The sequence below is a fragment of the Capsicum annuum genome, chromosome 6 (genome assembly GCF_002878395.1).
Source record: "Capsicum annuum cultivar UCD-10X-F1 chromosome 6, UCD10Xv1.1, whole genome shotgun sequence".
In the NCBI taxonomy this organism is placed as follows: domain Eukaryota; kingdom Viridiplantae; phylum Streptophyta; class Magnoliopsida; order Solanales; family Solanaceae; genus Capsicum; species Capsicum annuum.
In genome coordinates, this window is record NC_061116.1 from 121702741 (window position 1) to 121717799 (window position 15059).

The 15059-nt window shown below is 34.5% G+C and overlaps 1 protein-coding gene across 2 annotated transcripts; it reads right to left on the reverse strand.

Moving 5' to 3' along the window:
- Positions 1 to 441: 441 nt before the first annotated feature.
- Positions 442 to 11395, reverse strand: LOC107873175 (2-isopropylmalate synthase B). Of its 2 annotated transcripts, XM_016719926.2 has the most exons (13): positions 10643 to 11395; positions 9194 to 9407; positions 9032 to 9112; positions 8414 to 8506; positions 8241 to 8327; positions 6344 to 6444; positions 5849 to 5882; positions 5696 to 5770; positions 4615 to 4698; positions 4368 to 4502; positions 3349 to 3494; positions 1728 to 1857; positions 442 to 711 (listed from the first exon to the last, which is right to left on the reverse strand). In XM_016719926.2, the coding sequence occupies exons 1-12, from the start codon at positions 11269 to 11271 to the stop codon at positions 1728 to 1730; spliced, it is 1809 nt and encodes a 602-aa protein (XP_016575412.1). In that variant the 5' UTR covers positions 11272 to 11395; the 3' UTR covers positions 442 to 711. The 2 variants fall into 2 exon arrangements, with proteins under 2 accessions (XP_016575412.1, NP_001311954.1); NM_001325025.1 differs by lacking the exon at positions 442 to 711 and having other exon boundaries at positions 10643 to 11271.
- Between the last annotated feature and the right edge of the window lie 3664 nt (positions 11396 to 15059).

Below are 15059 nucleotides of genomic sequence, written 5' to 3' on the forward strand. Positions count from 1 at the left end.
TTTGGAGGGGATCCCCTTGTACTAGATCCTGGAAGCGAAGTTAGTAAGTAAATTTTCTGGCTTGTTTGAATAATTGCCAAGCAGATTAACATGAGAAGGAATCTATCATTGATTATGGTCCAAACAGGCTGATCTAACCATTAAGGGAGATATACCCCCCTCTGACAACAGGAGGGAGGACATTCTCTAAAGCAGAACTTTGGTCTCCACGTCCCTTCGTGAATAAAGCCTCTCTTTTCCCTTGTTATTAAAAAATAAACAAATAATTATACCTCAATCCCAAACAAATTACTCTGCTGTGCTATTTTATGCAACACCCATTCCTTTTTAGTTTGTTTAAAAAAGATATCACATAAGTATAACTAGAAATAATTTAATTTTAAAATTTTATTTTTATCCTTAATGAAATAATTTATTGTTACACAATATATTTAAGAATTGTTTTAGACTATAAATTTCAAAATTTATTTCTTTTTTCTTTTCTTAAATATGGTCTCAAGTTAAAAATATCACATAAAATGAAAGAGGGAATAGTCCTTTTCCCTTGTTAAAACCTATCACTAATTTTGGCTTGACCAGTTATCCCATGAACTTTCCCCATCAGAGAATCTACACATTATATGCGCCTCAGACTCAGATTTGATATCCATGATTCTTCTCCAAATCTGAGACTAACCAAACTTTCATGTTGCAGCAACTGGATGAACGTTCCTGCAGTAAATAGCTTCGTATAAACAAACTGAAAAATCAAATCAGTTTTCACACCAAATATTAAGTGGTTGTTCATGCTTGAATTTTTTTCTTCTTTTATGAGAAAAAATGAAAAAGTTTTTCAAACAAAAATCCGAAATTGTACTTTTTAAAAACAACTGCCACCCAAGGACTGAAGAGGGAAGACATAATCCAACTTGCGCTAGGAGAGGAATATAAAATTGCAAGTTCAGATGGCAAACTGATAAAACAGCGCAGACACTCTTTCAAAAGCAGATTAACAACATACAAGTGTTACAACATCACCACATATAAATTGACACAGATTTTTATAATTTCTGAAACCGTTTCAGAAACCGTCAATAAAAATTTCATATGTAAGTTAATAAAGGAAAAAAAAAAAAGATAGCTCAAAGCAGTAAAGTTCTATGGGGTCTAAGAAAGGACCCGACCACAAGGGTCTATTGTATGCAGCTTTGCATTTCTAAAAGAGGTTTCTGAGGCTTGAACCCATAACCTCCTGATCACATGGAGACAACTTTACCAGTCACTCCAAGTTTCCCCTTCATTCATATGTAGTTAAATCTAAAAAGAACTAGTTTTATGTGATTAACCCAGAATGTGTGATTAAAAATTGGTTTCGGGTGACTAAAAACGAGGTTCATACTTTAGTGAAGTGGGAGCATGAACAAAGTTATAAGGCTGAAACACATCTTGTATGGCCAATAGATTTATGTTTTAACTGACACCATTAACTTAGATGATTTTCAAGCACTACCAGCATATAAGCTTTAGTTTCGAGTAAACTACAGATTACAAATCAACATGCAGAAGAATGGAGAGAATTAATGAAAACGAAAACGGTAAGTGTATGATGACATCCTCTGGCCACCACAGTACTAAAAATAAAATACATGTATACGTCAAATTCTTTGAATAGTCTCCCACTTCTGTACAATTGATAAAGCTCCGGCGCAGTTGCATAAGAGCCACAAGTTTGATTTGCACAGAAGTACCTATATAACTGCACTGCCTTCAGCTTTGGTGTTTTTCGCCAACAGTTTTCTGAAACTCATCATCTTATTCAATGCACCAATATAGGCTCGGACACTAGAGATAACAATATCCATATCTGCTCCGGTTCCACTGGAAGAAGAAAGTAGATATAAAAGACATTTTCTAGTAAGAAAAAGGAAAGGTGACATTTTACGGACTCCGCCAAAAAAACAAATGTGATGAGTATGCATTAGCCACATGTTGAATGAATATATGTAGGACACATAATTGACATCCAGCCAAGCATGCATACCACGAATTTTGATTCTTCTACTATGTGCACACATTGACACTGGTGTTCCTTTTGAATAAGCCAAATGGGAAAATGGGAGATTTAAGAAAAAACTTGGGGGCACCGGAGTAACAGTTAAGAGCAGTACTTGCAAAAACCTGGGGGTTCAGCCCGGGGGCCGGGGGGATTGCAGTGATGAGGAAACACAAAGGGTGAGGACAGTCAATGGAGAAAAGAAACAAGGGGCCTGCAAGTCCTTTTGTTGGGGGAAGGCTGCACCTGTAGAATAAAGACCAAGTGGAGAGGAGAAAGGTGCAGAGGAAACATGAATCTGACATCTACGGTGGTTAGATATTTTCTATTTAAATATCCAAGCTTGTCCATGAGAAAATTAGGTGGGAGGTGACAAAAAAGTCTTTGAATTAAAAATGGTGACAACTTTGACCAGCTAAGGTCAAAACTTCATTTAAATTGTGGTCAAATTATTGGGGTGGAAAGTGTAATTTTTAAATTTTTTTAAATTTTTTAAAAAGTCCCCCAACTCAGAATTTCAAATTTTAGAGTTTTCCCCCTTTTTTTATCTTTCAATCTTTGTTCTTTTTCTTTCTCCCCATCTTCTTATTTTTTTCTCTCTAGAGATTTTTCTCTTCTTCCATTTTCTCTTCTTTTTTTTCTTTCTCTTTTCATTTCGTTCTTCCTTTTTTAATTTTCATGGACTATTTTTATAAAAAAAAATTGAAAAGTTTGAGAAGAAACTTTTTGATTTCTTTTAAAAATGAATGAAGAAATAATTTAGCAAATTCAGCAACTACGAGAGTTGGTTCAGCAACAGTTGGTTCGGCAACTACGAGAGTTGGTTCAACAACTACGAGAGTTGCTTCAGCAACTACGGTAATTGCTGCAATAACTACTATTCGTTGTTGTGTTACAACAACTGTCGAAGTTGGTGCAAGCAACTGTCGAAGTTGCTGCAGGGATTTTTGTGTAAATATGGGGTAGGGATCTTTGTATAAATAATAAAACTTGAGAGTTTTAAAATTAGTGTCATTAACACTAATCTTAAAATTGTCACCTCTACTCAATATTTAAGACTTGTGTCACTCTTTTTTAGTTTTGAAACTTTTTTGTCACCCTTAATTAATTTACCCCCATGGTTCTCATACAGCATTTCTATCTGAGTTCAACACAGTTAGCTTTATCAATAACATATAAATTTTATTTCACTTTGGTTTCATGTGCTCAGTTCCAACATTTACTCTGTCAACCTCTTTCCTTGTCTGTTTCCTAGGTTCTATTAGAGAAAGAGGGCAAAGAAGAATAAATGCAAACATGGCTGGTACATTTCATACCTAAATGTACGGTGAACAGTCTCTCCAGTTAAAGCATGGGTTGATGTATGGCCATTCTCTCCACGAATTAATACTCTGGTTGAAGCTATGGCATCTATACCTTGCGTGACTGCATTCATGGAATACTCAAGGAGTGTTACCGGTATCTGCACAATGGGGGAACACTACAATTCATACCAGACCAATAATGTATAAAACCAAAAAGATGATTAAATAGAAGACAAAAGTCTGACTGCTGATTTAGAGGCAAACACCATCTTCTTGAACAAAAAACTTGGGTTCTCTCTAGATATATATAGTTAACTGCTTGTAAGTCAAATTCAAGATGTAAAAGTTCTTACTCAACATGCATATCTAACGTAGTTTTACTTATTTTTGATAACTACGATAAAGCTAGTAGGTTGATCAAATATGTGGAAAATGATGAAACTGCTCTTAATAGATATGTTCACAGCACATTATAGCAAAATAGCTGGCATTCGTTGCGTAGAATTTGGGTTGTTTGCTGATGTCATCATTGAATGCAGCACTGGATGCTGAGTTAGGATTGGACTAAATTTAGAAAAGGACTTCATATGTGGTTATTAATTTGGGAGTTGAACTCTAGTCTTAGTTTTAAAGTACAAACATATTCTTGGGTTGACCTGACTTCTTCAACAACAAGAATACTGTTTTTTTTTTTTTCAAAAAAAAGAGTTGACCTAAGGCAACTATTGATGTCATAAATATGATGAAAAAAGGTACAGGTAAGAGGACTCAGCAAGACAATACATCCAAAATCATGAGCTGTTGAATATTTTTCTCAACAAAACTCGATGCATCTATAGCCAGGGGAGAGGATAAAATTAGTATTTATATAATTATGAATATGATTTGCATAAAAGAGGTTCTGCCAAATGTGTTTCGGATAAACTGTTTCATGGTTGAATATTAACATACTGATCAGCTTGCGATCAATATCGGTCCTAGCATTGCGGCAAGGTTATTAATAATTAGGAAGTTTCGTTTCTATTTCAGACCTTGACAATGAGATCAACTGCCTTATAAGCCGCATCAACTGGCCCCGTTCCAACAGAACAAGAAATATGCTCTTTCCCATCAGCATCAATGAGCTTAACAGTTGCCGTAGAAAGGCCAAGACTTCCACAGGTAACCTGTCCATAGAACAGGAGGTCTTTTGATCAGCTGAACTATCCTCTTCAATCCAGATAAGAAGTCAAAGACTTGGATAAAAACAGTGCAAATATAGTCAACATTAACATCTACCTGTACATTTTGAAGTTGCCAAACAAATTGAGGCTGGAAAACTTCATCTGACATCAGTGCTATCAGGTCATCATCTGTAATTTTCTGAAAGAGCAGGGTGGAGATAAATAGATGGCCAAAAAATATATCCACGATAACGACATCATATTAGATCCACATAGTAGCTCAACCTCAATTTTAATAATAATTAAACTAATAAAAGTGTAAATAGCCAGATAACCCTTTCAAATAGCAGAAGAAACTTTGACAACCAAAAGAGGATTTATAGATCCTTAGGACAAATTTGTGAGTTGCCTCACCTTGAGATGAGCGGTAGTACAACAACAACAACAATCCAGTGTATTCACACAAAGTGGGGTCTGGGGAGGGTAAGATGTACGCAGACCATACAGCTACCTCGAAGAAGTAGAGAGGCTGTTTCCGATAGACCCCGGGCTCAATGAGATGAGCGGTAGTATGCCAGTAAAAATAGGACAATTTTTCAGGGTTGCAACATACAAAACAAATAGTCATTGTTACTTGCAAAACAAATTTTTCAAGATTGCCGCATACAAACAAATAGTCAAAAGGAACCCTGAGCTCTGCCCAATCTTTTCGTTCACATCCATGCTCCATTTTCTTCAACTTTTTCTCCTCTCAATTCCACCCTTTTTGATACTTAAATCATCTCATTTTACAATAGCATAGAAGTTCTTACACACCAGTTGTTTCCAATTCCACAAGGTTAATGTACAACCCAGATACATCAATGAATAGAAACACTACAATTCACAAAATTTGAAGATGTGACATACTTAAGATTGTACTGGAAGTGAAGAGAAAGTAATTATATTTTTACCCCATGTTCTAGCCAGTAGGTTATCTGGGAAGGATGTTCTCATTAATCCCCTTCCATGAATTCTCAAAAAAAAAGGGGGCAGTGGTGCACTAAAGCTCCCGCTATGCACAGGGCAAGGGGAAAGGACAGACCACAAGGGTCTCAACATTAGCAAAATTGCTGAACTCCACACTATCCACATGCATTTGAATGATGACATAAATATTACCAAACAGCAGTGGAAATTTCAACAGCTTAATTCACCTTTTTCTTCTCAGCCACAGATTTGAATCGCCAAAAGAGGTCATCAAGTTCTTTTCCCTCAATTTCGTATCCAAGCTGCAATACGACTAAAATGATTTATCTCATACTCTTAAATCTAAGAAATAAACTCAAATCTCAGAGCATATAATTTACCTCAAGCATTTTGGCTTGCAAAGCATGACGCCCACTACAAACAAAAAAGTTCCAACATATCAATTTCCTTGAAGACTTATGTAATTCAATGCAAATAGTGAATAGAGCAGGTTAGGAAGGAGGGCAGACTGGAGGGATAAAGGTACAGACTGTGATGATGATTATTTGACACAATGGTGGCTCTGACCATATTAAAGTGAGACAAACTCAATCAACTTCTACTTCACCTTTCCAAGGGAGAGAGAAAGTTCCAAAAAAAAACCACACTATTCTAAAACAACAAAGGTTTGATTCACTATTTGAAACAGCAACTATATGTAGATCACAGAAGCCTTACTCAAGTACTAACAAAATATTTACCTCATAGCAACTAAAAAGATGTACTTTGCTAAGCTAGTTCAATAATCAAGGGATAATAAGTGAAAAACTCGAACAACACAGAAATCTACTACTTGTGCCATCATAGCAAGAAGCATTGATTGGTAAATCACATACCTGAGTTTCCCAAGGACAATACCGGATTCATTAGCACGATTAAGCCCAATATCTTCAGGAGACATGATCTCATATGTATCTTTGTGTTTTAACATTCCATCCTAAAGAGCATAAAAGTAGTTTAAGGACAAAAGCTTGAAAAAGGAAAAACTGAAATAATTTTTCGCATTTTTTAATTCACAGCCTTACTATTACAAAAAGGTGCAGAATCCAGCTTTGAGGTAAGGAAGAAAAGGGAGGGGAGACACAATATACTAAATATATTCAAAGAAGTTTAAATGAAAAACTTTATGCATTTGAAGATGAATCAAAAACAGATGCAAACAGATCAATTGTTTGAGCTCTAACAAGTCAATTATAGGATAGTAACTATGCATCTAAAGTGAGAAGGGCCATAAACAAATAGATAATCTGAAACATAGAAGAATAAACAGATTCAAACTCCTAAAGGAAAGTTCTTTTTTGTCAGGAGGTATAAGATCTCTGCCCCTCCTGGATTATGTGGCACTGAACGTTTATTATAACCTAATGCCCCAAGGACAACTTGGAGCAACTTCTAATTGTTTGTTGGGTCTTTGGGGCTTCTCTATTTATCTTAAAAGTCTTTATATTAAGCTGTGAGCCATTGGTTTGAAACTTAGTGATATGAGCACGGTTAACTTGGAGCACATTAGGAGGGACTTCGATATATGGATGATAGCTTGGAGCCCGGAGGAAGGCATAAAGAAACAAATACAAAAGGTCATGGGCAATCAAGATGCCATTTTGGCAATCAAGAAAGGCCCTAGTGGGTTATTTTGTAAAATAGTCGCTTTTGGAATATTTTGTAATAGACTAGTTTTGAAAAGGCAATAACTATAAATAGTTGTCTTTGTCATTTTCATACTTAGCTATTTTTGATGATTGAATTGTCTTGAATAGACTTGATATTTAGTTACTCTAGGTTGGGATAGTAACTGGATTCAATTCCAATCGTTAGGTTAAATCGAGTGATTCGGGTGGATTCCCAAATTGCTTGTGTTATCTTCTTAGCTTGAATTATCATCGAGTTATCATACTGTGGATTCAATTTGATTTCTCGTGCATTTGATTGAGTTCTCTTTTTCCCTTGATTTAATTGTTGTTCAATTGAGTCTTTCTTTCTTCCGTTCTCATCTCTTATTTCTCAACTAGCCTTTAACTTTGTTGTTTAATTCCACGTTCGATATCGATTTTAGTCACCTCCAACTAGGATCCTTATCACTTAGAGATCAAATTGTTCTTGCTAACAGAGCCAACTGTGTTCAATGTTTTACTTGGTTGATGGCAAAAGAAGCTTGTCTTACGCATTGAAATCTTCAGAGAGGGGGAATCAACATATATAGTTGGTGTTACCTACGTTGAAAGTAAGTGAGGACTCAACCATTTATTTCTTCATAGTTCCTTCACCTCATAGATCTAGAGCCTCTTTCTCAGGACTACATAAAAACTGCTGTTATGCTGGAATTTACGAGGTTTGGTATAGGAAAACAGGGAACTTGGAACACCCTTCCATCAGTAATTTGGTGGATCATTGGAAAGAAATAAATGCATGAGTTTTTAAGAGAAAAATGGAATCTTTAGTGAACATTAAATGATGTATAGCATTGCTATTTTTTTTTTAATTATTTTTTGCAACTGGGCCATTGCAAATGACATAGAGGTCATGGTTGACTTCTTGAATTCATTACGCAATCAGTAATGCAGCTATCTCTTGTAAATATTTTACAGCACTTCTTGTTGTACATTAATCAATTACATTTACCAATAAAAGACGAGATGCACATGAGTAAATAAGAAGATTTGCCTCTTCCAGGAGCTGTTTAGGGTTTAGAACATTTGTTTCTTTCAAACAATAATTAGAGCAAATTACACAAACCTGATGGATACCACTTTCATGAGCAAAGGCATTAGCTCCAACAATGGCCTTATGTGGCTGCACATGAAGCCCCGTGTACTCCTCTACCTGCACGACAAAGGTAAGCAGAACGGATATCGGCAGAATATTACCCAGTAAATGATCACCATATTATGCGATAGTAGGGTACAAACCATCTTGCTTGACATGAGTATATGTTGTGTATTAATCCCTGTATATAAGCCACCTAATACTTGCTCTCCACGGCATTTTAAGGCCATTACAACCTATTCCAGCATTGGAGAAGGTAAAGGGTTAGAAAATGAAAGCCAGACATGCCCAAGAGAAACCCAAACAGAAACAAGTACCACACAGGAAAAAGGAGCCCCATACACGTAAGTAGTTTGTCAGTTTCAACAGCACATAACACAACCAATGGCAAAAATTGTCTCCAAAATAGGGTTGCAAGCTTGGAACTATTGTTTTTTTTTTTAAAGAAAAGGTTGCAAGCTTGCAACTATTGTTTTGCAAAGGTTAGATAACTACACAGTTTCTACTCTAATATCAATCTAAATTCAAGATGTTAATTTAGTTAGGAAAAGGTAGAATAGTTCCTTTTAGGTGGAGAATGCCTTCCAAGATTACGGGAATTATTTTGAAGACCTAACTTTTTGTCAAGGAAGAATAGAGGGGAATTCATAATCAGGGTTGTTTAATCAGTGATTCCACCCCTTACCACCCCTCAAATTTTGGAGCTCAGATCATGCACATAAGAGAACTGAATGAAGTTTCTCAGTGAAAAGCCCTCACACCTCCTCCAAAGAAGCATTTCCAGCTCTTTCACCAATTCCATTGATGGTCACTTCTAATTGTCTTGCACCTGCACATGCTCCCTGAAATTGGACACGATTTAATGTGCATACAACTTAAGTTGGCATAAACAACCAGGTTCTCAACAACATTGAACCACATACAGCTAAAGTGTTGGCAGTAGAAAGCCCAAGATCGTTCTGGCAGTGCGTTGAAATGATCACATCTTCAACTCCTGGGGTATTGGCTTTTATATTAGCAATTAATTGTCCAAATTCTTCGGGTACAGTGTATCCAACAGTATCAGGGATGTTAAGAGTTGTTGCCCCAGCTTTGATAACTTCTCCAAGGATATGATAGAGGAACTCCGGATCGGACCTGAGAGGAATAAACAGGAAGCAAGGATTTTTTAATAAAGTAAGGTAATATTATTAAAGCTAGTACCAAAGATATAAAGCTCAGTTCAGGAAAAAAAATAGCAACAGATCCAATTAGTAGAGTGCTTGAATGTGGTTCCCATTGTCGATTCAAATCACTGAGCCAGTCTACAAACTTTTATAAATGGCAACAGAATAGCACTTGGTAGTTTAACCCTCTTGTTTGAGATCTCAAAGCATCATACCAGAGAATGTCTTGATAGAAAAGGGCAAATTAACAGACCACGAGGTCATATTATCTTTTTAAGTGTTCGGTTGAGAGGGTAAACAGTTACTAGTATATTCAAATAATTTTAAGGTCTTCCATGCACTAGTTAAGAAGAATGCCGTAAAAGCATTGTGTTTAATAAAACAAGTTAGGTGTCAACAGACCTGTGACGAGATTTTCTCCAAACTTTTCAGAATCTTCAGGATCATTCGCCAGATAAATTTCAAGTCACTTTAAAATAAACATCTGAATTTAAATAACACTATCTTTGAGCATATAACGATCTGTTCAACATATATGACCATAATGAATATGACTAATCCAAAAGAGAAACAAGGAAATAAGTCCAAAACTCCAACTTATTCATTTAGTTCCCGATTGGCAATTTATGGATAGCCTAAATTCAATATTTATCTACAAAGTACCAATGCTCAGGGAAAAAAAACTCATAAGTATCTCCAACAACATACCTAGTGTGTATGCAGACCTTACCCCTACCTTGGAAGGTAGAGAAGTCGTTTCTGATAGACACTCAAGTAAATTATTATCTCCATACAAGAAAAAGGTCTGGAATCAACAATTCTAGCAGGGATGTGGTCAGATAAAACGAAATGATACCCTAAAGAAATTATATAATGGTATTTGATAGGAGTAAAAAGTTTAGATTTTAATTAACTTAAACATTATGTTATCAATTTTATACTAAACTAGTGAAAATGGGGAAAATAGTAAAATGACGATGAAAAGTTTAGTCTGCTAGAGAAATTCAGGCATCAAGGTATACTGGAAACAACCCCTCTACCCTAAGACAGCAGTAAGGTCTGGATACACTCCACCCTCACCAGATCCCACTTTGTGGAACTACAGAGTACGTTGTTGTTGTTGTTGTTGTGAAGTTCAAATTTTGAATAGTTGAATATCTTCAAAAAAATTTGAAAGTTGAGGAACTGTAGTTGTAAAGTGCAAACCTTCCAGCATCTTCAGGGCTAAATTCAACATCCTGACAACCAATACTCCTAGCATAAGCCACCATACTCCTAGCTTTCTCAATAACTTCATCTCTACTCATTTTCAACTTAAACTTCATATGTATCTCACTGGTAGCAATAAACGTATGAATCCTCGGCTTCTTTGCATACTTCACAGCTTCCCAAGCCTTATCAATATCCCTCTTATTACACCTCGCTAATCCACAAATAACCGGAACATGTCCTTCCTCATAAACACCATTACCAACTTCCTTAGCTATAAGTTTGACCGCTTCAAGATCAGCTTCAGAAGACGCAGGAAAACCGGCTTCAATTATATCAACACCGAGCTTAGCTAATTGACGTGCAACGTCGAGTTTTTCCTTTGTCGTCATTGTTGCGCCTGGTGATTGTTCACCGTCACGGAGAGTTGTGTCAAAGATGCGGATGTAGTTAGGGTCCGAAATGTGAGAGGGAGTGTATTCGGGTCGACAGCGGATTGAGCAGCGAACAATGGGAATGGAAAATGAATGTGTGGGGATTGATGGTTTGAAGTTGAGGAGAGTTTGAGTTAAAGGGTTTCTGGGGCGGAATGAGATGTTGTAAGGATTTATGCTGATTGACGCCATTGTAATGTTCAGAGAAGAAGAATATGGAGTTGTGAAGGAGAGTTTGGGGTTCTACTGGCGGCGCGAGGAGGAGAGTTGAAAATTTAAGCAAATAAATATAACACGAAAGGGAAATGTGATTAAATTGCCAAAAAGAATAAAAGAACCTTTAATTTGATTTGAGGTCCCCGCTAGGGGTCCCCGCTGGGGGTGGCAATAATTTCAGCTGTAAAAATGTAAAAACAATTGCAGTGAATTGAATCACTCATATTTCAAATAGGTAAATATAAATTTTAATTCATTTTAAAAGTATATATAAATATAAATAAAATATAAATACTTATTTAAATACAAAAATCACCCACCTATACTTAAAGTTTCAGTTTTTTTTTTTTTATAGTTTCTTTTCTTTTTTTTTTCTTTCTTTTTTCCTTTAATTTACTTTTTTTCTTTTTAATTTTTTTAATTTTTTACTCATTCTTTATAATTTCTTTTTTTCTTTCTCATTTTTTCATCTTTTTTTTTTATTTCTTTTTTTTTGCTCTTTTCTTTCTCATTCTTATTTCATCATTCGTATTCGTTTGAAACCTACATGAGTTAATAAATATAACCTTCTAATGATCCCATTTAACCTATATAATTCATAACATCTCTTATCAATTAAATATAATCCATAGTCTCACTCCTTTATTATTATTTTTTCTATCTTTTATTTCTTTTTTCTTTTTTTTCCTTTAATTTACTATTTTTTTGTTTCTTTTTTCCTTTAATTTACTTTTTTTTCTTTTTCATTTTTTCCACTAATTTTTTACTCGTTTCTTACACTTTTTTCTTTCTTCTTTTTCATCTTTTTTTTTTAATTTTATTTATTTGCATTTTTTTTGTATTTTCGTTTCCCCCTTTTTCATTTTTGGTTCGTCATTTTTCTTATTTTTCATATTCTTTTCCTCACTTTTTTTTGTCATTACATTTTATATTTTTTTACTTTAAATTTATTTGTATCATACTATATATTTTAAATAAATTTATTATTTATATTTGAATAGTTTAGTTGTCAATATGTGCAATTTATCATTTATATTTATATACAAATAAGTATATGAATTAAAATCAACATGGGTTATGGTGCAGTGGATGGAGCTGCTCCACCCTTAACCAGAGGTCAAGGGTACAACCCTGGTTATGGAGAAAACTCTGTTGGGAGCGCTGCCACCTTAATGGGCTCTGCAACGCCCGATCCGGATTAGTCGGGGCTCCAATGCAGGCACCGATCACCGGATGAAAAACCAAAAAAAGTATATGAATTAATTGTATTTTCTTGAGACTAAAATATATATGGCCGAGGATCCACATAGCCCTCGAATTATAAATGTTGGATAAATATAAATCAATATGCGCATATGGTATTTTCGTTATCATAAAAAAAAAAGAAATAAAAAAAAATAGAAAGAGAGGTAGAAGTTAGAGATAGAAGAGACAAAAAAGCGTAAAGAAAGAATTGAAGAAAAAAATACAAAAAAAATCAAAAAGAAAAAAAAAATGAAAAAGGAGTAAAGGAAAAAAAAAGATGATGGTGAAAACAAATATACTGAGTGGTTATGATATTTTAGTCATCATCCATAATTTATACTCGACTTAATCATGTTCTTCCAAAATAAGAAAAATATAAAACATAAAATACAACTAAAAAAGAAAAAATGAGAAAGAAGTAAAAACAAAAAAATAAAAAATAAAAAAAAGGAGACTAAAAAGAAAAAGAAAAAAGAAAGTGAAACAAAAGGTAGAGGGTAGAGATAGAAGAGAGAGAAAAAAATGACAAAAAAATGAAAAAAAAAAAAAAAACTAGAGGCTACATATAGAAGAGAGACAAAAAAATAAAAAAAGAAATGAAAAAACAGTCAAGTTGATATAATATAGAAGTTTTAAGCTTTTGACTTAGGAGGTAAGGTGGGTTGAAGACATTTTTACCCAATCCATATTTGACCAAATTCATATTTACCCATATTAATATGAGCGGATTGCAATTCAAATCATTTTTGCTAGATTCATATTTAACCCGTCCAAATCCAATCCAATTCGTCCATTTGCCACCCCTAGTCTCCGCTAATTTTGGTGAACCTATAATTCGTGGAAAGGAGTAAGCCAAAATTTGAATTCTATAAATTGCTAGTTTGAGAATTTCACTGACGTGGAAAAGAGAGTTATTTTCATGAATACTTGATGCCCCGTTTGGCTATGAAAATAATAATTTTTTGGAGTTGAAATTGAAGTTGTGTTTGGCCATAAATATAAATTAAAATTATTTTTGAAATTTCGTGAGAGAAGTATGAGTGAAAAAAATTGAAAATTTCAAATACAATTTCAGAATTGTATTTGAAATTTTCATGGCCAAATTCATCTTCTTTCACTTTTTTCACTAAAGTAAAATAATTTTTCAAAAAAAAAAAGAAATAATTTTCATGGTCAAACGGCTACTCAATCATCCATGTTTTTGTCATAAAATAATATAGAATAAAGAAGAAGAGTAGAGAAAGTAATTCTTTATTTCTCTTCATAAGATTGAGAATACAATCGACAAAATCCCTCTATTTATAGAAAAAATACTCCTAATTTCTGATTAAAGGACAAATACTTCAAATCCTGATAGATATCAACTAGATCTTGATAGATCTTATCTATATTCTTGATAGACATTCACTATAATGTAAATACATTTATAACACTCTCCTTGAATGTCTAATTGATAGATAATGTGCCTCGTTAAAATCTTACTAGGAAAAAATCACTGAAAAAAATCTAGTGAAGGACAAAGAGTACACATATCTAATAATACGTATATAGGCTGCCTCATTAAAAAATTTACAAGGAAAACTCAGTGGGACAAAACTTCGTAAGGAAAAAAGAGTACAACTGTATTAACTCCCCCTGATGAGAACATCCTTGAACCTTTGCATCCCAATCTTGTGCACCATCTTCTTGAAAGTTGCAATTAGAAGAGACTTGGTGATAAACCAGCCACATTGACACTTAAAAGAATTTGTTGAATGTTAATATCATAATTTTTTTGAGCTTATGTACGTAGAAAAATTTTGGCGAAATGCGCTTCATTCTATCTCCTTTTATAAATTCTCCCTTAAGTTATGCGATATGGGTCAAAGAGGCATCTTAGCACTCGAGGACATGAAGACGTGAGTGAAAACCCAAGCTTGTGGGGCTGTCCATCTAAGGAACAAGCTTTGAAGTATTGAGAACAAGTCCTAACACTCCAAAACCGTCCAAGGAGTACACTTCAAGGCCGCCCCTTTGTTTGGGCTCATTAAGGGCCTTTGGTCATTTTTGTATTAAGTGTTGCCCTAGTATATAAATAGAAAATTTAGGTCATTTTTTCATTTAGAACTTGAATGATATATCTTGTAAATTCATTGAAAGTGTTTGGCAAGGTGGAATCCTTGTGTTGTTAATTTGCTTAGAAATGGTGGTTGCTTGGGAGTTCGATTCCCTTGAGGTCTCCGTAAGAGTGTAGGTGTCTTGTATTCATGTTTTTTGTGTTTTGATGTTTAATATACATCTTAGTCCCTATAGCGTGTAGTACATTATGTCTCACTATCTATCCTCTTAGTTATAATCATCTTGTTTTCCATTTTGTGTTGCTTGTTTATCTCGTGATAGTAGACTATTTTATGTCATTTTGTGGGCTGTTCTAGCACTTCATAGGTCATTATTTTATCATTTGGTATCAAATCTATCATTGATTTTGTTCCCACGAGATCAATCTTGGGCTTGTTCACTCAAAAAATTAAAAGAAGTGT

Excerpts from the sequence above, each read along its gene's own strand:
- LOC107873175 (XM_016719926.2), bottom strand. The coding sequence starts at position 11,271 with ATGGCGTCAATCAGCATAAATCCTTACAACATCTCATTCCGCCCCAGA. Across the intron at positions 9,113-9,193 it reads CTACTGCCAACACTTTAGCT|GGAGCATGTGCAGGTGCAAG; the intron begins GTATGTGGTTCA and ends GTCCAATTTCAG. Across the intron at positions 3,495-4,367 it reads CAGTTGATCTCATTGTCAAG|ATACCGGTAACACTCCTTGA; the intron begins GTCTGAAATAGA and ends CCCATTGTGCAG.